This window comes from Anabrus simplex, chromosome 1, assembly GCF_040414725.1.
Source record: "Anabrus simplex isolate iqAnaSimp1 chromosome 1, ASM4041472v1, whole genome shotgun sequence".
Taxonomy (NCBI): domain Eukaryota; kingdom Metazoa; phylum Arthropoda; class Insecta; order Orthoptera; family Tettigoniidae; genus Anabrus; species Anabrus simplex.
The window spans coordinates 1,597,886,246-1,597,911,230 of NC_090265.1; the positions used below are offsets into that span (position 1 = coordinate 1,597,886,246).

General features: G+C 38.7%; 1 protein-coding gene across 3 annotated transcripts in view; it reads right to left on the minus strand.

Annotated features, from left to right (window-relative positions):
* Positions 1 to 24,985, minus strand: part of sws (patatin like phospholipase domain containing sws) — an 874,342-nt gene that overhangs the window by 24,002 nt on the left and 825,355 nt on the right. For all 3 annotated transcript variants that reach the window (XM_067138236.2, XM_067138235.2, XM_067138234.2), the window contains exon 26: positions 13,151 to 13,233. In XM_067138236.2, the coding sequence (XP_066994337.1) occupies positions 13,151 to 13,233 (83 nt within the window). The remainder of the gene's footprint in view (positions 1 to 13,150; positions 13,234 to 24,985) is intronic.

Here is a 24,985-nt window from a genome sequence, read left to right on the forward strand (position 1 = left end):
AAAAATTTGTGTATGGTGAAGTTTTCCTCTGCACCCTATGGCTGTTTACGTGTAGTCTCCTCCGTTTGAGCTTATTTACATATTTATTCCTTAGTTCGTGCCTTTTGGCAGTTCCTCATCTGGTTTAGTAGTCTAACCTCTTGTAATCCTGTTGCTTCTGTCTCTACCCTGCATGTAAAGTATGCACCAAAATATACAGTACTGGAAATTATGTTAGTCTTATTGTCATTACCTTACTTATCGAGATGATAGTGTAAATGTTCAAAATGTGCTCCACTGCACTGTAGGCAGTGTTCATAACGATCAAGCAGATTTTTCAACATATTCTGGAACACAGGTTGCTGCAGAGTCCCGAGGAACAAGACGATCTTCTGACGTAACGAAGGCACAATTTTGTGTAGATCTGGACAACTGACAATTTGCTCCTTTAACATTCCCCACACGTAAGCATCAGGTGGTGTGAGATCAGGAGAATGTGATGGGTAGGGGAACTCAGCCCCGCGGGAAATTACTCGTCTTGGAAAGGTTTCTTGCAGCATAGCCATAGTCTGTTGATCGGTGTGGCAGGTTGCCCCGTCTTGTTGGAACCACTGTCTATTCATCTGCATGTTCCTGGCACGACAAAAGCTTCTTAGATCCTGAATAAATAGCCTGATCACCACGTTCCTATAGAGTTCCTGGTTAACAGTAAGAGGTGCACCATCATCATTGTCTATGAAATACGGACCTAGCACACAGTTTCTTGACACTGCACACCAAATCGTCACACGCACACTATGTAGCAGTTTCTGGACTATAGTGTCTGGCCTCTTGAAACCAAGAAAGCGAGTTGTTTAGCGATTGATAAAACCGTCCAAGTGAATGCGACTTTCATCGGAGAACCACACGCTGAACAAGAAATCTGGATCCTCGTACACCATGGCCAAAAATCGTGCACAATATTCCACCCTGACATGCCTATCATGCTCCGTCAATCGTTGCTCAACCTGTACTCAGTATGGAAATCCATCTATGTCTTTAAACGATCGTCGAAGTGACGTAGGGCTGATGTTTAATTTCAGGGCTGTTCGCCAAAGACTTCGCTTTGGAGACTGCAACACCTGGTTGAGGACATGTCCATGATTTTCATTTGTGGACACAGTTACTGGCCTACCAGACCTTCCCTTGCGTTGACACAATACACTACCTGTACAACAAATTTTTTTAACAATAGATAGCATAACTGTGTTGCTAGGTGCTGGCTTATTGAAGTGTTCATGATACTGTTCCGACACTAACTTTAAACTCGGTCCACCTTGATAACCGTTTCCGTGCGAGAGAAAATAATACTCCACTATAAACACTTTTTCCTCTGTTGCGAGACCCACTGTCACTTCCAAGCACAACGTTCTTTACACAACTAACCATTCATGATGGCGATATAACAACACGCAGATGCTCAGGCGTGCGCAAGTGCACTGCGCAAAAATGAGTACTGTATATTTTGGAGCATACCGTATTTACAATTTTATATTACTGCCTGGTTGTCATCTAACTGTTTTAGGTTTTATTCCAATGAGTATGGGATCATTTGGCGTAGTTCCTGGCTGGTTGCTAAAATTCCTTTTCCGTTATTGGGGTATGGGACCCATTTGATTGACTGAAGGTTCTTCTCCATCAACTCGAGAGCTTTGTCATCGTGTTATCTATCATTTCTACATTGTTTATGTTTTATTATATCCCGTGAATTCCGACTGCCTGGAAGGGTGTCTGTGTTGCTTGGCATAATCTCACAGGGTGTACTGACCTTACGCCACCATGTTATTAGTCCTGGATTTTCTAGAAGTTCTTTTGAACATTTGATGGTCTTGATAATGCATCTGTGCTCATTATGTTCAAAGATTATTTATATGGAGATGGAATTTTCCTTGAGTTTTGGCCTTTTTTAAAATTCTGAGTTGAGCTGGTTCTGGTCGATTTTGTAATACTATTTTTATTTCTTGTCCGTTATCCCCTATCATCCTTTCTGTAACTGTCGGCTGTCATGAGGTTGTTGACCTCAGTAATGGTGGCATGGTATTTCATGCGGACATTCTTATGAGCTCCCCTCCACCTATTATTATGCTAGCGAAGTCTCCAGTTATTGCCATTGCTTCTTCTTTATTCTTGGATGATTTCCCTTGTGATCTCTGCGTTATGGTTGCAGATGGTTTGCTTTACTATTTTTTTCTGTCTCTCTACTACCTGTTTTCCTAACCTTCATGTTCTGGATTATCTGGTTTCTGTGGACGGCTTATCGTTGTGAGTACTGCAAGGTCCATCTAGTAATAAGTTTATCCATTGCTGCCTCCCTGTACTCTCCGTTCATTTATCCTTTCTGTTCATTGTCTTGGTACTTTCTGATATCTGTACTGACCTTTGGAATTATATAATGTGTGGAAGAATGCTAGTAATTAATGTAAATGAATGTGGAAACTATAATGGTCTTCAACCTAATAATTTGCTGTTTGATGTTCTGGTTGAGTATATTAAATTTTACTTAATTTGCTGGGATAAAAATAACTGTAACTTACCACTGGAATCCATGATCCGTCTTTAATATTCAAAATTATTACTCGGTTCGCTTGTGCCTATTCTCGATATTAGTATATTGAATTCTTGGAACATTTCAGTTATTTTCTCATTTTAAAAAAATATGTAATTCTTACTAAAAAAAATTGGATTATTAATACTATGGCATATAAACTGGTACTACAAGTACATTAGTGTATATTGGCTTATACGCCAGCAAGCAAATGTAAAATATCTTCATTATTTTGGTGGTCCTTCGAATGCCAATACCAAAAATGTGATCTGACTTAGTTACGTTAACAATGTTACTTGTGTGTTTAACTTAAGCCTTAAATTGGAGCTGTTTTCTCAAGTCATTTTAAGCATGTGGAACTTACTATCATCCCTCAAAATTTATTAAAACGTGGCAAAAAGTATCTTGGAAATCTGGTTAGAAAAATTATGTGGTCCCTAACATGTGTGGTTGAGCCGTTTTGGTTCATTGTTGTCTGTAAGTGTGCACTTGGTACCTCACTTTCTGCTCGTGTGTGTGGTGTTCCAGGTTTATTCACGCGACGTTACTCCCATGCATCTGCTGATCGGAGAACTAGTGTGTGAGATACCTAGGGTTTGTTACTACACTCTGTGCTGGTATGATTGAACTACATTATGTACTGTCAACTTGTGTGGTGTGTGATGTGGTGCCGGCCCCGTTGTATCTCTTCTGGTCACACTTAAAGCGTTTATCATCTGGTATATGGTGAAGATCTGCCCTCCTGCAACCAAGTAAAACCATACCATGTTTATTGTACTTACATATTTTGGACTGTCACCTTCTGTAATCAAGATATGAAGATTTGGTTTGGGCATTGAAATTGTTCCATATAGTCTAGTATCTACTGTTTCAAACTTACGCCTCCCTGTGTTCTGGCTTTTGGAGGGGAGAATCTGTGACATGAATTTAAGCAACCCTAATTATTTGGAAATATTTATTTGTGTATGCAGATTTTATCTCCACTTATCATCCATTGTTTGAATTCCCTTTAATCTGTGTGAACGAGCATGTGTGCAAATTTAAAACTGTTTTCTGCGATTAATACATCAATAGCTGCGATCTTCCCCATTCGCTCAATAAGCAAATCCATTAGTAAGTGCATGCACAAGACTCGCTTTTGAACTGTGTGCTGTGCTTCTGCTTCAATCTTCCCAGTGAGCTGAGTTGTGTTGTAGCTGAGCTCCAAGATGGACGGAACTAGTCGTGTTCGTTGGAAGACATGTTGCAAAGCTGGCGAGATGGAAATAAACACTCCTGGCTAAGTTGGATATCGACTAAAGCTATGCCTTAGTACGTTTTCTATTTAATATGTACTTCTACCTACTGTAATTTGATGTTTTAGTGACTCTTTTATTATGTGAGCGTGTTCACCGCTGCCTGTGGTGCAGGCATTCTACCACTGAAATGGTAGTTCTGATGTAAGTTTGGTGATATTGGATTACATTAAATTGGATACCAAACCACCGGCATATAAGTAATATTTATTTAAAAATTGTTTTGGAAGATCATCTACTTCAGCAGATTATTTGGAGGAGACATTGTTTACAACCGTCGTCATGGAATTTTCAACAACATTAACTAGACTGTTTAACGAGAAAACCTTGCCACCATTATTAGATTTTAGACCTACCTTGAGTTTTCGACAATATTGTCAAGAATGAATCAAAAGTACTCTCTATTCAGTAGTGGCAAAATTTTGTAACTGACTCAAAAGTTAAATCTGTATTGTTAAGGTTTTCACATGTAAGTGAGATGTAAATTTAATAATGAGGTAAATTGGAAACATGCGGTGTCAGCATATTTGCATTATGTCATCCTAACTTTTGGTATTATTGATATTATTGTACATGGTTAGTTTTCTGCTCCATTTACGGTATGTATATCTTTTGTTTTTTTGGGTTTATTATTATTATTATTATTGTAGAATATTTAGTGTGATATTCTAACTTGGTGATTTGTTGTAATGTAAACCTTTTCTTGTCGGTATCTTCCGCACTTGAGTCTTATCTCATATGTCCATTGTCGTGCTTCCAAGGCCACCTCGCATTTAAATTAATAACAACTATCTTGGTCTTCTGTAAAATTATTTCTTATATGAAATGTCACATCCTATGAATTTAAATCTTAAGATTTATATTATAATAATTTTATTATTATTATTAATGTTCGGTAACTGCTCGGTTGTAGAAAATTGAAATTTGTTAGCCTAGTTCTTGAACTTTGTAGTGATTGATGTTCACATATGTTATTCTCTCCAGTGTTTGTTTTCTTTCTTATTGTTTGTTGCATCACTAGTCTACTTATCTCTTATCTCGTGGACGCTAACATTTCGGAAGGCTTTGCCTGTTATTAGAATGTAAGATTGCTTGACTTGTGTAGCTGCAAGCTCAGTTTGTGTGTGTCGTCGTTTGGTTTTCATTGTGGAACATAACTATGTATTTTTCTTCTTCCCTTTGTAAAATTATAATTGGTTTGGGGAATATTCTCTATTAATTGCTAATTATCATTTAATGTAATTAGTTATCATGTAAATTTAACTACTGATCCTGATATATTTTGTGTGTATGTGTCAGAGTGGTTGTTACTGCTTAAAGATTCATGTTAGAATTGTAGCAAAAAATTAATTAAGAATAACCCCTCAAGTACTGTATTAATTTAAGATCCAGTCCCTTTATTACTTAATTTTCAGGGCCCTCCATGTCGAATGTTTAATGCTACTGCCCCCAAGGTAAGTAATTTTGTGCCTTATGTTCATATTGCCATTTCATGTGTGTTCATTGTCGTAGGTGTCCTTGGGCGTTGCACATAGTTATTACTTATTATCTTTTGAAAGGTTCAAATACTTCCCAGTTAATTTGAGCTTCCACCAGGACAGAGTTTAACTTGAAAAACTTGAAATCAAACACATCTAAATTACTCTAAAACTACATAGTACAATATATTGCAAAATATCATCATCATCATCATCATCATCATCATCATCATCATCATCATCATCATCATCATCATCTCAAGAAGGAATTCTATAAAAATTCACTTCCCACATAACTAACTGGTAATACAAATCTTAAAAAGTAAACATTCTAAAACTATCCCACAACACCAGGTACTACAGCTAGTTTTATTAATAAAAATAAATGTTAGCTCAGGTAGGAGCACAGATGTAACATCTGTAAGATCCAATTACTTATTCCCTCTATAATCCTCCAATTTCCATTTGCACATTGAAGTCAACCATCACTATCACTTCCACATCAATAACTTCTCTTTCCAGTTTCTCCAGGAATAACCTCATATCGCCTCCTCTGTTTCTGGTCCTGCATTCCATTTTGCATTCTCATCTGAACTCTGATTATCCTATTGCTTATGGAAACCACCATTTCTACATACTCTTCAAGTTTTTCTGTTATTATCCCCCTTCCCCCCACCCGCCTAATATTCTTGACTCTTGTACACAGCTCCAATGTATATCCTGTTCTCACTTTCTCTCTTCTTTCCCCTACACTTTTCTTCGCTCAGTCCCACCATTGCTACATCCTCTTCCTCCATCTAATTCCAGTTAGGGTCATCATATTTATAATCCAACATTCGTGGTGTTGGATTCTGGTTACCCACTTTTCAGAGTTCTCACACCATCCTGAGAACTGCATGTCACTTGCACGGTATACCCTACCCTTTTCCAAGGCTGGTTTCATTGTACCATCATAATTAAAGGCTATTGTTATAATGAGGTCACTACTCCAACAGAATTTTAGAGTTATTGCCAACAATTCTTCAAGATGCTCCTAACATGAAGAAGGGGGACCGGGCTGAGTGGCTCAGAGAGTTGAGGTGCTGGTCTCCTGATCCCTACTTGGCAGGTTCTATCCTGGCTCAGTCCGGTGGTATTTGAAGGTGCTCAAATATGTCAGCCTCATGCCGGTAGATTTACTGGCACGTAAAAGAACTCCTGCAGGACTGAATTCCAGCACCCCAGATTCTCAAGAAACTGGAAAAGTAGTTAGTGGGACATAAAGCCAATAACATTATTATTATTAACATGAACAGACACCTTCTGCAGCTGCTCCACTGGAGGACAGATGCTAAAAATAAAGGGTCGCCACATCTACCATACTGAAGCCCATCTTATCTGCCTTCGATGCTGTTAAGGTCTTCACTTATTACCCTGAGCTGGGACCCATACCAGGTAGTACACATGTGGTCTGTGTACCCTGGGACTTGCATAGGAAGGGGCATCAGTCTGAGAGAGGGCTGCCTCTAAAGAGTGTCCCAACCAGCTATCTCAGGGCCTCTCAAACGCTCAAAATCTCACACGTTCAGACTGGTGCGCAGAGTTCCTGTGCACAGTGCATCGGTCCCGCTCAGCTCGGACCAATGCTTGATCTCTGGGCTACTCGGCTAAGCTCGGCCCAACTCGGCTCGGACTTGGAGCGCTACGGAGCAAGTGAGGAAGAGGGAGACAGAGGGAGCAAGCGAGACAGGCGTGGGGAAAGAGAGAGACAGCGATATTGCTCCAAACTGAGGAGTGGGGGTCTGCACTCTGGTCAGCCAAGCGAAGTCGTCTTTTACACCATGCACAGTGCACGCACCCTGAGAGGCCCTGAGCTATCTAAACCAACAAAAATAATGACAGCTAGCAATAAAACATGTACAGTTAGTCCGACTCCACTTTTAAATACTAATAAACAATAGATCACCAACATGTGTAGTCCCTCAGAACACGTGGAGGATAGTTGCCCAGTTGTACTTCCTCTTAAAACAAACACTACCACCACCTCAGAACACAACTTGCTTTTGATTGCTAATGTAATAGTTTATAAAATAAATATAAGATTAACCTTGGTGTTACGTGTGTAACGGTGGGGGGGGGGGAGCTTCGTTCTGAAGTTTATTATTATTATTATCCATTCATTCATCCATTCATTATCATTATAGACTGTTATGCCTTTCAGCGTTCAGTCTGCAAGCCTCTGAGAATTTACTAAACGTCGCCACAATCCTCGATTTGCAACTAGTGTTGTGGCTTCATTTAGTTCTATACCTCTTATCTTTAAATCGTTAGAAACAGAGTCTAACCATCGTCGTCTTGGTCTCCCTCTACTTCTCTTACCCTCCATAACAGAGTCCATTATTCTCCTACGTAACCTATCCTCCTCCATTCGCCTCACATGACCCCACCACCGAAGCCGGTTTATGCGCACAGCTTCATCCATCGAGTTCATTCCTAAATTAGCCTTTATCTCCTCATTCCGAGTACCCTCCTGCCATTGTTCCCACCTGTTTGTACCAGCAATCATTCTTGCTACTTTCATGTCCGTTACTTCTAAATTATGAATAAGATATCCTGAGTCCACCCAGCTTTCGCTCCCGTAAAGCAAAGTTGGTCTGAAAACAGACCGATGTAAAGATAGTTTCGTCTGGGAGCTGACTTCCTTCTTACAGAATACTGCTGATCGCAACTGCGAGCTCACTGCATTAGCTTTACTACACCTTGATTCAATCTCGCTTACTATATTACCATCCTGGGAAAAAACACAACCTAAATACTTGAAATTATCGACCTGTTCTAGATTTGTATCACTAATCTGACATTCAATTCTGTTGAATTTCTTACCTACTGACATCAATTTAGTCTTCGAGAGGCTAATTTTCATACCATACTCATTGCACCTATTTTCAAGTTCCAAGATGTTAGACTGCAGGCTTTCGGTACAGTCTGCCCTTAAGACCAAGTCGTCAGCATAGGCCAAACTATTTATTATATTTCCACCTAACTGAATCCCTCCCTGCCATTTTATACCTTTCAGCAGATGATCCATGTAACCTACAAACAGCAAAGGTGAAAGATTACAGCCTTGTCTAACCCCTGTAAGTTCCCTGAACCAAGAACTCATTCTACCATCAATTCTCACTGAAGCCCAATTGTCAACATAAATGCCTTTGATTGAATTTAATAATCTACCTTTAATTCCATAGTCCCCCAGTATAGCGAACATCTTTTCCCTCGGTACCCTGTCATATGCTTTCTCTAGATCTATGAAACATAAACACAACTGCCTATTCCTCTTGTAGCATTTTTCAATTACCTGGCGCATACTGAAAATCTGATCCTGACAGCCTCTCTGTGGTCTGAAACCACACTGGTTTTCATCCAACTTCCTCTCAACGACTGATCGCACCCTCCCTTCCAAGATGCCAGTCAATACTTTGCCTGGTATATTAATCAATGAGATACCTCGATAGTTATTGCAATCCTTCCTGTTCCCTTGCTTATAGATAGGTGCAATTACTGCTTGTATCCAATATGAAGGTACCTTACCAACACTCCACGCTAATTTTACTACTCTATGAAGCCATTTCATCCCTGCCTTCCCACTATACTTCACCATTTCAGGTCTAATTTCATCTATTCCTGCTGCCTTATGACAATGGAGTTTATTTACTATCCTTTCCACTTCCTCAAGCATAATTTCACCAACATCATTTTCCTCCTCCCCATGAGCTTGACTGTTTGCAACACCATCATGATGATTTCCTTTTACATTGAGAAGATGTTCAAAATATTCCCTCCACCTCTCCAGTGATTCCCTGGGATCTGTTATGAGTTCACCTGAATTACTCAAAACACTGTTCATTTCCTTTTTCCCTCCCTTCCTAAGATTCTTTATTACTGTCCAGAAAGGTTTCCCTGCTGCTTGACCTAGCCTTTCCAGGTTATTACCAAAATCTTCCCACGACTTCTTTTTGGATTCAACAACTATTTGTTTCGCTCTGTTTCTTTCGTCTACGTACAAATCCCTGTCTGCCTCGGCCCTTGTTTGGAGCCATTTCTGATACCGGTAAGCCTTCTTTTTATGTTTACAGGCTGCTCTCACTTCATCATTCCACCAAGATGTTCGCCTTTTTCCATCTTTACACACAGTTGTTCCTAGGCATTCCCTTGCTGTTTCTACTACAGCATCCCTGTATGCCACCCATTCACTTTCTATATCCTGAACCTGCTTACTGTCTACTGTTCGAAACTTCTCACTAATCATATCCATGTACTTCTGTCTAATTTCCTCGTCCTGGAGATTTTCTACCCTTATTCGTTTGCAGACAGATTTCATTTTCTCTACCCTTGGCCTAGAGATACTTAGTTCACTACAGATCAGATCGTGGTCTGTATCATCGAAAAATCCGCGAAAAACTCGTACATTCCTAACAGATTTCCTGAATTCAAAGTCTGTTAAGATATAGTCTATTATGGATCTGGTACCCCTAGCCTCCCATGTGAAGCGGTGAATAGCTTTATGCTTGAAGAATGTATTCGTAACAGCTAAACCCATACTAGCACAGAAGTCCAGCAAACGCTTCCCATTCCCATTAGCTTCCATATCTTCCCCACATTTACCAATCACCCTTTCGTATCCTTCAGTTCTATTCCCAACTCTCGCATTGAAATCGCCCATTAGCACTATTCTATCCTTGCTGTTGACCCTGACCACAATGTCACTCAATGCTTCATAAAACTTGTCAACTTCATCCTCATCTGCACCCTCACATGGTGAATACACAGACACAATTCTTGTCCTAATTCCTCCCACTGACAAATCTACCCACATCATTCGCTCATTTACGTGCCTAACCGAAACTATGTTGTGTGCAATGGTATTCCTGATAAAGAGCCCTACCCCAGACTCTGCCCTTCCCTTTCTAACACCCGTCAAGTACACTTTATAATCTCCTATCTCTTCCTCCTTATCTCCCCTTACCCAAATATCACTTACTCCTAGCACATCCAGATGCATCCTCTTTGCTGACTCAGCCAGTTCTACCTTCTTTCTTCCATAAGCCCCATTAATATTGATAGCTCCCCATCGAATTCCATTTCGTTCGCCAAGTTGTTTCCAAGGAGTCCCTCGCCTGTCAAATGGGAGTGGGACTCCATTACTCCCATTGGTCCGAGGCTTGCTTAAAGTGTTCTGAGCTCGGTAAATTCATGAAGCAGGATGCTGCCCTACTTGCACATAGTCCAAGTGAGGATCTCTCCTCTAACAGGTTATGGACCACCGGTGAATTGTATAGTCCTAGCCGCCTGAGCACAAGGAGGGCCACGACTCAGAATATGTCCGAGATGCCCACTCCCATTCCATAACAACTGGTATCCCGACTCTCAGGACTACTTACTAGGCCACTCAGCCGTTGCCCATGGTTCACGAACTAGGACGTGACTACAGTAACCCACAAACATGAACCATATTATTATTATTATTATTATTATTATTATTATTGTAATAAAGAACTGAATTTATTGTACAGCTCAGTAAGATATAAAGAGGTGACAACTGTTGGAAGACCCTACAGAAGGCATGGCTAGTTCATTCTCACATCACGCTGGCGCCAGAAAGAACCCTTGTTTACTGTGTTCGGTGGGAGAAATATTCCACCCTCATGTAAGAAGCTGCAAAGGCAGCTCATTAAAAATTCTGCAAGTCACCCTCATGTAAGAAGCTGCAAAGGCAGCTCATTAAAAATTCTGCAAGTATGGTTGCATGCTTCCCTCATTTTGGAAAGGTGTTGTGTGAAAACTGGGTGGGGGTTGACTTCATATTCTAAGACCCTTCTGATCTTCGTTCTCAGTCAGAGCAGACGTGGTTCGGCCTAGTTCATTCTCCAAAGAGGAGTTCTGTCCTGATGGGGTTAAAGTAAATTTTATTTTCATTATGATGTCTTAAATAAACTTGTTTCTCTTGCAGGAATTGTCAGGGGCAATCTCGCATCTTCGATGACTTAATATAGTTGCAACAGTGCTTTTCAGCACTGTATCTTGATGTAATGGATTTTAACATGTAGTGTATATTTTAATGTGTTTAATGTATTTGTAACTTAGATTTAAGCTTAGGTTAGGTTTCATAGACAAATTCTAGTCCTGAAGAAGATAGCTTTATACCCTAGTACCTGAATGCCAAAATTATAATATATAATCTTAATATGCTCAGACATGATGGATTCCTACGGTATCTCCCTTTAGAAAGGGCAATACCAATTAATGCTTGACACATATGTAAAGGTATTCATGTTCAGCTGATGATGACTATTTGAAGTCGAAACTGGTCCTGTAAGCTAATTCTGACAATAAAACTGTATTGATAAGGTGGAACCCTTTCTTGTCTATACATATTTCAGCACTGTGATGCATTTTTATTTGGGAGCAGGCAACTTTACCAATTAAATCACAATATAAAAATAATGTTATTGTATTTTTCTTTGCTGCCTTTCTCGGCAGAACTAAAGGAATCTAAAATTCCAAAATAGGTTTATTGAATATGCTGCCACCTCACGGTATGCAGGGTCATGCCTTTGCAATCTCCTTGATGTTCGTTAGTTCCCTTGTATTTTCTAAATTACTACTGTTGAACCTTAGTTCTAAAATGGTAAATTCCTTTACATCACCTTTAAAACTATCGGCGTTTATTTGGCGCACAGAACATTCACCTGGGTTCTGAGGTCAGGGATACCAACCCTCCTGTGCCAGCGAGCACAGCTGTAATTTCGGTTGCCTTCAACCGTTTCTCAACGTACCATCTTAATGTAACGTTCATTGTTTTATAGTCCTAGACTATTTGTGAGACTATTTCAGGTTATAAATATAAATCATATCTCTGAACCATTTTCTGAGTTTCGACAAACAATATCTATTTACATGGTTAAGTGGAGTCTGACAATCTGTTCATGTTTCATTACTGCTAGATATTGTTAGTTGTATCACATGGTAACATTATTCACACATAAAAACAAGCAAGGGAAGAAGAATTGAATACACTTAACAAGGACGAATAATATGAATAGACGGAGAACAGGGTGTGGAAATATACTGGGCAACCCTGCCAGGAACATAACCTGGTAATGCATGAACTCTCAAATAAGACTGGCAGGTTCCATAAAAATATCATTTATTAAGCGTTACTCTTTAGGCTCATTTAAACAAGATATTATCCTTCAAAATTATTGCTTGAACCTATCATCTCCCGAATGCAAGCTAATACCTGTGCGACCTGAAACGTACAGCGAACTCGCTCGGTAACAACAGTTAGCAGTAAAGAAACATAAACAGTCTGTCAGACTCCATTTTTACTGTGCTAATAAACAATTCATAATGAATTACAGACAAATAACTCTTCGGGGATTAAACTGTGTTGCTGTTGAGAAAGAAAATTGTCATTTACTTTAGAAAGTGTAACTTGTTCACTACCAATAATGATTCCTATTAAAATATTATCACCTACTGAGCTCGATAGCTGCAGTCGCTTAAGTGCGGCCAGTATCCAGTATTCGGGAGATAGTAGGTTCGAATCCCACTGTTGGCAGCCCCGAAGATGGTTTTCCGTGGTTTCCCATTTTCACACCAGGCAAATGCTGGGGCTGTACCTTAATTAAGGCCACGGCCGCTTCCTTCCCAGTCCTAGCCCTTTCCTGTCCCTTCATCGTCATAAGACTTATCTGTATCGGTGCGACGTAAAGCCAATAGAAAAAAAAAAAAATTATCACCACACAAACCAAACCCAAAAAAACAATACTACTCACATCTAGAATTCCAGCAGAAGGCTCTGAAACATAACCAACCTCCTGGGCATCTTCTTCATCAGCTTCATACTCTTCCTCTGAATCTAGGAACAAAACACAAAAAAAAGTTTTCTCAGTTAAAGCATAGCTTACAAAACATTTAAATACTATTATAGAAATATGAACATGACGGTATCCAACCATATGTATTGAAGTGTCATGATGAAGTACTAAAGAAACCTTTATGTATCATCTACAGTATAATTTAATTACAAACTAGCTGAAACCCACCAAAACATGACTGTGACATTTAGTGAAGGATTTCCATATATAAGACATTCTTTGTACAATTACTTTTTGGCAGTATTGCAACTTCAAGGACGCAAAAAGTCTACACTCAGCATTCCAACATATGCCATGGCTGAAAACTGGCTGAGGTAAATGGAAACCTGCATGTTCCAGTGTTTCCCCTTACGTTTTATAGATCGTGATACAAAATACCAAGCAAATTGGAAACTGGTGCCACTTTAAAGAAAATGGATGTGTTTTACCTGATGGAGTCAAATCTCGAAGGATTACAGCTCTCTGCCTATTCTGAATGTACAGTGCACTGATAAACCGTTGGGAAGCAAAATGGTGGCCATTTCTGTCCATGCTACTAATATAACAGGAAGCCCTAAATTGAAGCACTTTTGTATTAAGCATCACCATATACCGTATATACATGTTTAATAGGAATTATATAGAATTTTGTAATTTGACAAAAAACCTCATGTTACAACCACACAAAAATGTACTCTTTTGATATAAAAAACATGTATTCTAATATACTGGTCAAAAAACTTATATTTTAGAATTTGTAACTTCTAACAATTACTTCACTTTCAATGGCAAAATCTATAAGCAGGACAGCCTTCCTTCAGGAATGGAAGAAATTTATTTAAACCATTTGGAAAATACCAAAGTTCATATTAAAATTAAAGGAATTATGTTCTGGACGTGCTATGTCGACGGTAGGTTTGCCTTAATAGATCACATCATTTTTTTTTTTTTTTGCTAGCGGCTTTACGTCGCACCGACACAGATAGGTCTTATGGCGACGAGAGATCACATCATTACCAATGGAGATATCATTCTTGAACAGCTAAATGCTGTTGATCCATTTTTATTTAATAATTTAAAAATATTTGGCAAGAAATTTTTATGCTTTTTAAGACACTGCAAATGTACGGAAAAAAAGATTTTGTCAGAAAGTTTTACTATGCCAATTGGTTTAGCCGTTCTCTCAAACTCGCATTCACAAAATTCAGCCTAGTGTTTTAAATATACAAATACTAGCAAGATACCCGTGCTTCACTACGGTATTATACTGAAATTTATAATTGAATGCTTATTGTTTTAGATATATAATCTGCCGAAATTCGCGATCTGACTCTTTTTCTGCGAGAATCCACCGAAATTCCCGATCTGACTCGTTTTCTATTAGATTACGGCACGTTTCCTCCCATTTTTCAATCTTCCTTTCCAGCAATCGATTTCGTACTTCCCGGGCTAGGCTCAGGTATTCCTCCCCGTCAGTTGGGTCCGTAAATCTTCGCCATCTTTTCCTATAATCATTTTTAATATGGATAAAATCCTTCAGGAGATCCGGCGTGGTGTCATATTGGGTGCCTTGGCGGCACTGAACCCACGGCCGGAATGCATTCTTAGTCATTACCCGTCCAGGAGCCGTTTCCAGCGTGGTCCGCACATTTGACGACGGTCCGGAACATTATTATTATTATGTTTTTTTTTTTTTTTTTGCTATGGGCTTTACGTCTCACCGACACAGATAGGTCTTATGGCGACGATGGGATGGCAAAGGCCTAGGAGTTGGAAGGAAGCGGCCGTGGCCTTAATTAAGGTACAGAACCAGCATTTGCCTGGTGTGAAAATGGGAAACCACGGAAAACCATTTTCAAGGCTGCCGATAGTGGGATTCGAACCTACTATCTCCCGGATGCAAGCTTCACAGCCGCGCGCCTCTACGCGCACGGCCAACTCGCCCGGTCATTATTATTATTATTATTATTATTATTATTATTATTACGTGTTGCTGGAATGGCTGATGACAGGGAAAACCGGAGTATCCGGAGAAAACCCTGTCCCGCCTCGTTTTGTCCAGCACGAATGTCACATGGAGTGACCGGGATTTGAACCACGGAACCCAGCTGTGAGAGGCCGGCGAGCTGCCGCCTGAGCAACGGAGGATCCTTATAAGTACATTCAGAACAGTAAAATCAATTGGTCTCACCTCCTTCTACACCCCACAGCCGTTAAGTTTATTTACCGCCACCCCCCCCCCAAAAAAAATTAAAAGAAGGCTTGTTTCTTTATGTTTAAAGGAGATTCCAAACACCAATGTTCACGTCTATTACCTTCAGTTTTTAGGTATAAGTATCCCCATAAAAATAATTTATGTTTTTCACTTCATTTCACACTACTCCCCCCCCCCCCCCCGCCCCTAAGTGAATTTTCCCCACAAAAAAATACTTGTTTCTTTAATAGTAAAGGATCTTCTAAATACCAAGTATCACGACTCTAACTTCTTCAGTTTTTTATTTATGTGTCCTCATGAAAGGAACTCAACTCCTTTACACTCCCGCCCTCCAAGATGGTTTCCCACCAAAAACGCGTTTTTCTTTGTTTTTAATGGAGATCCAAATACGAATATTCACATCTGTATTTTTATTATTATTATTATTTTATTATATGTATTCTCATACAATTAAGTCAATTAATTTTTCAATTCTTTCACCCCCCCCCCTCTTCGATGGATTTTCCGAGAATACGTATTTCTTCACTTTTAAAGCAGATTGCAAATATCAAATTTCACGCCTGTAACATCTTCATTTTTGATATATCAGTAGCCTAATTAAAATAATTCAACACCATTTTCAGTCACTTTTAACCCCCCCCCCCCCCCAAGTGACATTTACAAAAACTAAAAATACACGTTTCTTTATGATTAATAGAGATTAAAAAAATACCATTTTTCACTTCTGTAACATGTTAAGTTTTTTTAGATATACTGTAAAAATTCTCATTTTAAAATTTCACCCCTTTTGAGTTCCCCTTAAGTGGAGTTTCCAAAAACAAATCACCTATGTTTCTTTACATTTACAGGAGATTCCAAACACCCACTTTTTTCGTCTGTAACATTTTACGTTTCCAAGATATTCTGCAGATATAGTCTTTCAAAAAATTCACCCCAATTTGTCACTCCTGTTTAACCGCCATTAATTGAATTTTCCAAAAACTAAAAAAAGTGTTTATTTTTAAAGGAGATCCCATATACAAATCTTCAGTTCTGTAATATCTTTTGTTTCTGAGATATATGTATCCTCATTAAAGGCACTCAACCCATTTTTCACCCTTTTACACTCCTATTGGGATTTACAGGAAACAAAAAAATACGTGTTCCTTTATTTTTAGAGGAGATTCTAACTACCAATTTTTACATCTGTCATTTTCTTAGTTTTAAGATGTAGACACAATCATTTTAAAGAATTCACCCCCCAATATTTGGATTTTCCAAAAACGAAAAAATACGTGTTTCTTTACTTTTAAATAGATCCCAAATACCAATTTTCAGGTCTGTAATATCTTCAGGTTCTGAAATATAAGTAGCCTCATTAAAGGCATTCAACCCATTATTCACCCTTTTACACCCTTCCTATTGGGATTTTCCGAAAACAAAAGAATACGTGTTTCTTTATTTTTAAAGGAGATTCTAAATACCAATTTTTACATCTATAAACTTTAAAAGTTTTGAGATATAGGTACACTCATTTTAAAAAATCACACCCTTTTCACCCACCCATTAATAGGATTTTACAAAAACACAAAAACACGTGTTTCTTTATTTTAAAAGGAGATCCCAAACATCAATTTTCAGGTCTGTAATATCGTCAGGTTCTGAAATATAAGTATACTCATGAAAGGCATTGGACCCTTTTTTCAACCTTTTCCACCCTTCCTGTTAGGAATTTCCGAAAACAAAATATACGTGTTTCTTTATTTTTAAAGGAGATTCTAAATACCAATTTTCACATCTATAACCTTTAAAAGTTTTGAGATATAGATACACTCATTTCAAAATATTACCCCCTCTTCACCCCCCTTAATTGGATTTTCCAGAAACAAAATATACGTGTTTCTTTATTTTTAAAGGAGATCCCAAACACCAATTTTCAGGTCTGTAATATCTTCAGTTTCTGAGATATAAGTAGCCTCATTAAAGGCATTCAACTCATTTTTCACCCCTTTTCAACCCTCCTATTGCGATTTTCCGAAAACAAAAAATGCGTGTTTCTTTATTTTTAATGAAGATTCTAAATACCAATTTTTACATCTGCAAACTTTAAAAGTTTTGAGATATAGATACACTCATTTAAAAATTTCACCCCCCTTTTCACCCCCTTAGCGAAGGAATATCCAAAAATCCTCTCTTAGCGAGCACCTACATCTTAATATGAATATACCCCCAAAATTTCATTTCTTTATGTCCAGTAGTTTCGGCTCGGCGATGATGAATCAGTCAGTCAGTCAGTCAGTCAGTCAGTCAGTCAGGACAAGTTATTTTATATATATAGATTCAAATCTTTCTGGACATTTGGAAACTAAGCAGGGTTTATGTGGTCCTCAAGTCAGGAGTTAATATCGTCCCTGAAAAGGCAAAGTATTGTGAGCGACAAAATATGAATTTTACAGGAGATGATAAAAATGATTAGCGAGTTGAATACCAATTTAGGCAGTTTCTGTTTTTATTCTACTCCAGAAATGGATTTTTCACCTTACTGTCATATTAGGTTACATATTTATTCAATCGTAGTGAAAAAGTCCTTATTTTAATGTTATGAATGTCGCTTACAATTGTTTGCTGGTTGCTGTCGAGTGCACTGCTTAACCAAGTGGTGCTCTTGCAATAGCTTTTGTAGCGCTTACAATATTTTGAAGGGTAGATCGCTGTGTTTGGAGTTGTAAGTAAGGTTTAAATATTCGTGGAACATTGCAGGTATAAATTGTTAAGTGCAAAGTCTAGCCAGATCTTTATACTCCTTTTCTGACAGTGGAATAGAATTATCATAAATCTTTTCTCTCACTTGGTTTGGCTGTGCTGTTGATGTGGTATTTCATCCTCTTCAGCTAATCTCCTTGTTGGATATCACCCATCAGTCATCAGAAGTACACCCAGTTTCCGCAGCAACTCACTCAACAAATTCATTCACAAGATAACTACTGTCATGTCATGGCGCATGGTCTCCAGAGAGACCTGGTGCAGGTCTTTCAAGTTGATGCCTCATAGGTGACCTCAATTAAAACCCTTCTATTATTTCTAATCTTCTTCCAGTTGACGCTTGACTCTTTTGCAACACTTCTCAAACTGATACAACCTCCTTGAAAACCAATTCTCTCTCCTGACGCAGGTAGCAATTTAGATATTGATGGAGTTGATTTCTGAAGAATGTAAAATTCATGGATTGTGTGTCAATCTTAAACATCCGTTACACGCTTTTTACTTTTCCGTGTTTTCCTGGTGTACCAAATGAAGTTTATTCAGTCTCATGCTCTTAATTTCTTTTTTTTTCTCCCTACTTGCTTAAAGTCACACCAACACACTGAAGGTTTCTGGTACTCAGTTGACCTCCTGAGGCTGAGTGGACCCCATTCCAGCCCTCATATCACTTTTAATTTCGTGGCAGAGCTGGGAATCGAAACTGGGCCTCTGGGTGGCAGATAATCACACTAACCACTACACCATAGAGGCGGCTGCAGTTATTACTCACTAGTCATTAATTCTCCTAATTCTACTCCTGCGCCTTTATACAATTACATGGAGTTGGCACTTTGAATGGATTGAGCCCAGTTTTACAGCCATATGGCTGTCCTGACGCCAACCCTGTGCGTTTTCTTTTGAATTTGCTTTATGTTGCACCGACACAGAGAGGTCTTTTGGCGACAATGGGATAGGAAAGGCCTAGGAGTGGGAAGGAAGTGGCTGTGGCCTCAATTAAGGTACAGCTCCAGCATTTGCCTGGTGTGAAAATGGGAAACCATGGAAAACCATCTTCAGGGTTGCTGATGGTGGGATTCAAACTGTGCCATTTCACTGTTTGCAGTGGAACTGTTTGGAACAAAAATGGTCGCTATGCCGCGAATAGAACGTCAACATATTCATAAATGTAAAAGAATGATACTTGCACCACGCACAAGGAAGGAAACGAATTATAGAAGGCAGTGAGAAAGAAAGATGTCGGAATATTGTTAAAATTTTATTACTGAAAAAGATATTCGATTCGCAGAAGACCTACTGGCAGAACGCAATCACATATCAAACTAAGAAGAAGGCTAAACGTGAAAAAAAGAAGTCTAAATTTAAAGATAATAATAAACGCATACAAGAGCACTACAAACCATCGGCGGTAAAGAATTCAAACAGCTCAGAAGAAATAAAACTGCAAAGTTGGATCGGCAGACTACGTAATTACTATGCCACGAGATACCGACAAGGCGATGTACCAAACGAGAGAATACAACCTTAAGAAGTTAGAGAAGAAACTTGTAAAGCAAGACATAGGAGATTATATAACGTTCTAATTGAAATTTTCAACAGCTATATTGACAAACTACAAAACCATATTAAGATTTCATTGTAAGAAGCGGAAGTCGCAGAATATTAGTAGTTCAGGTTAAGTCACATAAGATCCAGACTAGCTCAATATGACATCAATTTCCAATTGGGTTCAAAATTTTGGGTCACAGGTTTGGTATCGAGAGCGGACCATCACGAGGTACTGTCGGATAAAAACAACCTACATAACGGATGTCTCCTATACGCGATCCGGTTTGTCTCCGTAGTACTTTCATATAATTCTTAACCAACATTCACTTAAGACTGGTACTTATCCTAAAAAGTCACTGAAAGAATAAATACGTTTTTCTAATGTTATTTTATTAAATAAAAGAAAATCTTGAAAAATGATGTAAGTATCTTGATATCAAGTAAAGAAAAATATAATCAATTAACTTTGCATTTTATCAATTAATCTCAAATATTTTTTTTAAAAATAGAGGTCTCCAAATAAATTGATGAAAAAAAAAACATGTTCACAATATTTACAAGTCTCGATTGGGAGCTAGAAAATGTCTCCAACGCAAATTATTTACATTTGAATTAATTATAAACAAAATGAAAATCATGATTCCTTCTTTTACCAATCATTATATATCAGATTTTAAAAATTCACACATGTATGGTCGAATCGACTCGCTGTGAATTAATTTAATTTGCCAGTAGCTGTCCATATTCTATTATCAGCACTATTGTTGTCAAAAGAAAATATTTTCTCAATCATTTCAAAGTTCTCGATATTATTACGCTCTTATGTGGAAGAAAAGATAATTCATTAAGTCATCATTCCATTCAAAAATAAAAATAATCGAAATGTCATTACTAATATTACTCAAGTTATTCATTAAAAATAAATATTAATTTCAAGAATTAATTTAAGTGCCAACACATTAATTATATGTGATCTGTCATCATGCTATTATCCACATCTGACAACTATTCAATGAATTACAGAAAATATTACCAGTGATATCATTTAATGTAACTAAATAAATTCCTTAACTTAACTTACTTGAATGAAAATATTTGTGGTTAGAAGTTTGTATAGATTCAGGCTACATTTGTGCTATCTTCCCTATAGGCTCCGTGCATATAGCACTGTGCTGCTACGGGTGGATACTACGAGAACTACTTAGAGGCATTTTCATCAACAGCTCACCATAAGCTGGAATATGTGTGACGTTTACATGCATTTATTCAATGATTTTATAATGCTGTCTTCAGATGATTATATTTTAATGTCACAACGTTCCGACAGAATGATGTGCTTGTTCTTGGCTGCATTAACACTGTAGATACTGTAGTACAGAGCTTTTATTCACGACCTCACGAAATGGAATTGAAAAGACGGTGGATCTCAGCAATAAATTGCAGGAAGTGATTCAGGATTTGTATATTTATTTAATATACAACAACTCTTTACACAATATAAAGGTTAACAATTACAAACAAATTATTATAGCAATGTTAAATTTCAAAGTAAGCTACAATAGGCCATCTTTTTTAAACCACACACATCATACTGTAACAGATACATTGTATTCTATTAACATAGTCTTAATGATAGCAATAATAATAATAATAATAATAATAATAATAATAATAATGAAAAAGTTGGATGTCAACACCAACATCTACACGGCCATGCAGAAGACGGTAGTCATTGCCACGACTGGAATTGTACGGAAATTTATGGGTTCAAATTCTACGTAAAACTGTAGTGTAAATTAAGGTTTATTGTCTTTGATTTCCTAAAATCCGTACAATTGCTTGAATATCATTACCACGAAAGTGTGCAAAATAAATAATAATAATAATAATAATAATAATAATAATAATAATAATAATAATGAGAAGACCCGTGTGGGGATTTACCGGTTACCTCCATCGGGCGCGTCCCAATAATTGGGGAAGCTCGCTGGCTCTGCCGCCAGCAGAGTCAGAGGGTGGTAGGGAAATAAAATACCACCGTGAAAAAAAAAAACAAAAACTGGTCCCTTGCCAGGGTTACGGCGAAGACTGGTAAATGACCAGAAGCCAGAAAACATCTTGAGGCAACCTCTAGGGCTAACAACCCTAGTTGTAAAAGGATGGGTACCCGTCCAAAGCAAAGTCAAGTCAAAAAGCATGATGGCACAACATTTCGAGAAACATACCCCAGGGGGTAAATCTTTGGATAAATCCCTCGTCGTAAACGCCACGGCGCACAAGTCTCGTTCGGATTCTGGGGGAAACTCGACATCATGCAAGAGACGAGTCAGAGCATCTCGGTGTACCCCGAAGAGTCAAAAACTCAGGCCAAAATCTAAAACCTTTCTAGCAACTTTCAACATAAATTCACTTACACAAACTGGCAAGCTGAAAACCCTCACCAAAGCTCTTCACAAAAATCAGATATCCATAATGGCCCTACAGGAAACAGGGTACCCAGATGAAGAGATTTTTGAATCCGAAGGCTACCGATTTTTCAAGAGCAAAGCGCAAAGAGGAATCCTCAATGGAGCTGTGATGCTTGGAACCGCGTTTGCTGTTAGAACCAAGATCCTTAAATCGGTTGCAAATTTCGAACCTGTGAATGACAGATTGTCTATACTCACAATTAAATGCGCGAACAAAACCTATGCCCTAGTTAACGCACATGCTCCTACAAACGATAAGAACAAGTCTGATCCAGACGAAGTTGATAATTTCTGGGACCTACTGGATGAAAAATTAAACAAAATCCCCAAACACCATGTCAAGCTTCTTTTTGGTAACTTCAATGCCCAACTAGGTCGTGAACAGAAGTACAAGAAAGTTATAGGAAATTACCCTGCTCACAAAAGAACCAATCCCAATGGCAAAAGACTGGTGTCCATTTGCGAAAATCACAATCTGCAGGTCATGTCGACCCACTTTCGCCATCTACCCAGAAAGCAAATGACTTGGCGTTCTCCCGTCCAAGCTCTCGGAGAGTTCCAAATTGATCAAGTTGCAATCTCCAGGAGAAACAGCCCTGAGATTATGAATGTCAAGGTAAAGAAAGGCATCAATGTGGCCTATATCAAATTCAAACCAATTCCCGCAAACACAAGGAAGACAACCAAACAGATCACACGCTTTGACAATGATAAACTTCGGCAAAGGGTCGAGGAGTTCCAGGAGAAGGCTAGACCAAATGACTGTGACTTTAACAATGCCAAAAGTCTCCTTGTTGAGGCCGTTAAAGACGTTGCAGAAATCAAGAGAAGCAAAAAGCATGCCTGGTGGAATGGTACCTGCGAATCAGTCCTCCAAGAAAGACTCAATGTGTGGAAACAGTACTACTCTACGAAATCAGAAAATGATTGGGAAACCTACAAAACCCAAGGTGCCCAAGCAGCTAGGGTGTTCAGAACTGAGAAACGTAAATACGAAAAATCTCTCATTGAAAAGATGGAACTTTAGGAAGAATGAAAGCAGAGAGTACTACAGAGCCTTCAAACGCAAACTCACTGGCTATAAACCACCATCTCTATGCTTTGAGCGAAAGGACGGCACACTGGCGACATCAAATGAAGAAAATTGCAGCTTTCTGGCAGATTACTTCAAGAATTTACTTAACTGCTCTAAACCGCAAAGCGCCATTGAGACCAAGGAACCCTTACTCAGATACCCAGATTCCAGACCACCCGACAGAGATGAAATCAAGCGCCACATTGCCCGTCTCAAAAATAACAAAGCGCCAGGGGAAGACTCGGTAGTAGCAGAACTATGGAAATATGCCCCAGAAGAATCACTTGATATCTTGCAAAAGCAAATAGAAGAGATTTGGAACAAGGAGACCCTACCCGAAGATTGGAAAATAGCTTTGATCCATCCATTACACAAAAAAGGCAGCATGAAGAACATCAACAACTACAGAGGAATATCTTTGCTACCCGTGACTTACAAAATTCTATCACTTGCCATCCTGGAGCGTTTGGAGGTACAAGTCGAACATCAAATAGGTGAATACCAAGGAGGGTTCAGAAAAGGTCGCTCAACAGCTGAACAGATACAAAATCTCAAAACGATCATCAGATATTGTACACTAAGGTCCAAGCATTATGTGTCTGTCTTTGTGGACTTTAAGAAAGCTTACGACTCCATTGACCGGGAAGTCCTGCTATACATCTTAAATGAATTTGGAGTTGATTTGAAACTGCTGGCATTAATTAGAGCCACCCTGACCGATACAAAATCCAAGGTGAAGTTCCACGGATGTCTCTCGCATTCCTTTGACATCAAAACAGGAGTCCGACAAGGTGATGGGCTATCCCCGATACTCTTCAACTGTGTTCTTGAAAAGATCATCAGAACCTGGCGGGTGAGATTACAAAAAACCAACTACAGTCCATTGAGAATAGGAACCAAATCCAAGGGGATCGTAACAGACTGCTTAGCATTTGCCGATGATATTGCTGTTCTCTCAAACGACATAGAAACCGCTAGAGCTCAAGTTGAAATTTTAAAGGAAATTGCCGAACAAACTGGTTTGCAGATATCGTTTGAGAAAACAGAAATAATGACTAACATCAAAGAGGCTCCACTAAAACTCCATACAAAATACGGGGACATCACCCGAGTAGACAAATTCAAATACCTGGGTGAGATCATCATGAAAAATGGACGGGACAAAGAAGCACTTCAGGAGCGAGTACGCAAACTGGAAATAGCCTACCAAACATCCCGCACAATCTACAACAAAAATGCCTTTCCCAGAACACCAAGATATGCCACTATGAAACAGTTCTGAAGCCAGTAGTTCTATATGCAGCCGAAACCTTGTCTCTAAACGCCAACAAAGGACTCCTTGAAGAACTGGAGAAAAGAGAACGCAAAATTGTAAGAGGAATCTTGGGATCAAAGTACAGAAATGGAATCCATCAAAAGAGATCCAACAAGGAAGTCTACAGCAAATAAGAGAAAATTACTGACACAATCAGAAAAAGACAGGCACGATTTTACGGTCATCTGAAAAGAATGGACGGAAGAAAGTTAACTAAAGAAATCTTTCACTTTTTTGATTCAAACCCCAAAACCACAATTCCCTGGTTTAGAAATAGCGAAGAAGACCTGCAAATGCTACATATCTCAGCTGAAGACGCCCTTAACAGAGATCTCTTCCGCAAGAAAATATTGACGAACGGGCTAAACCGAGACGAGCAACCGAAGAGAAGACA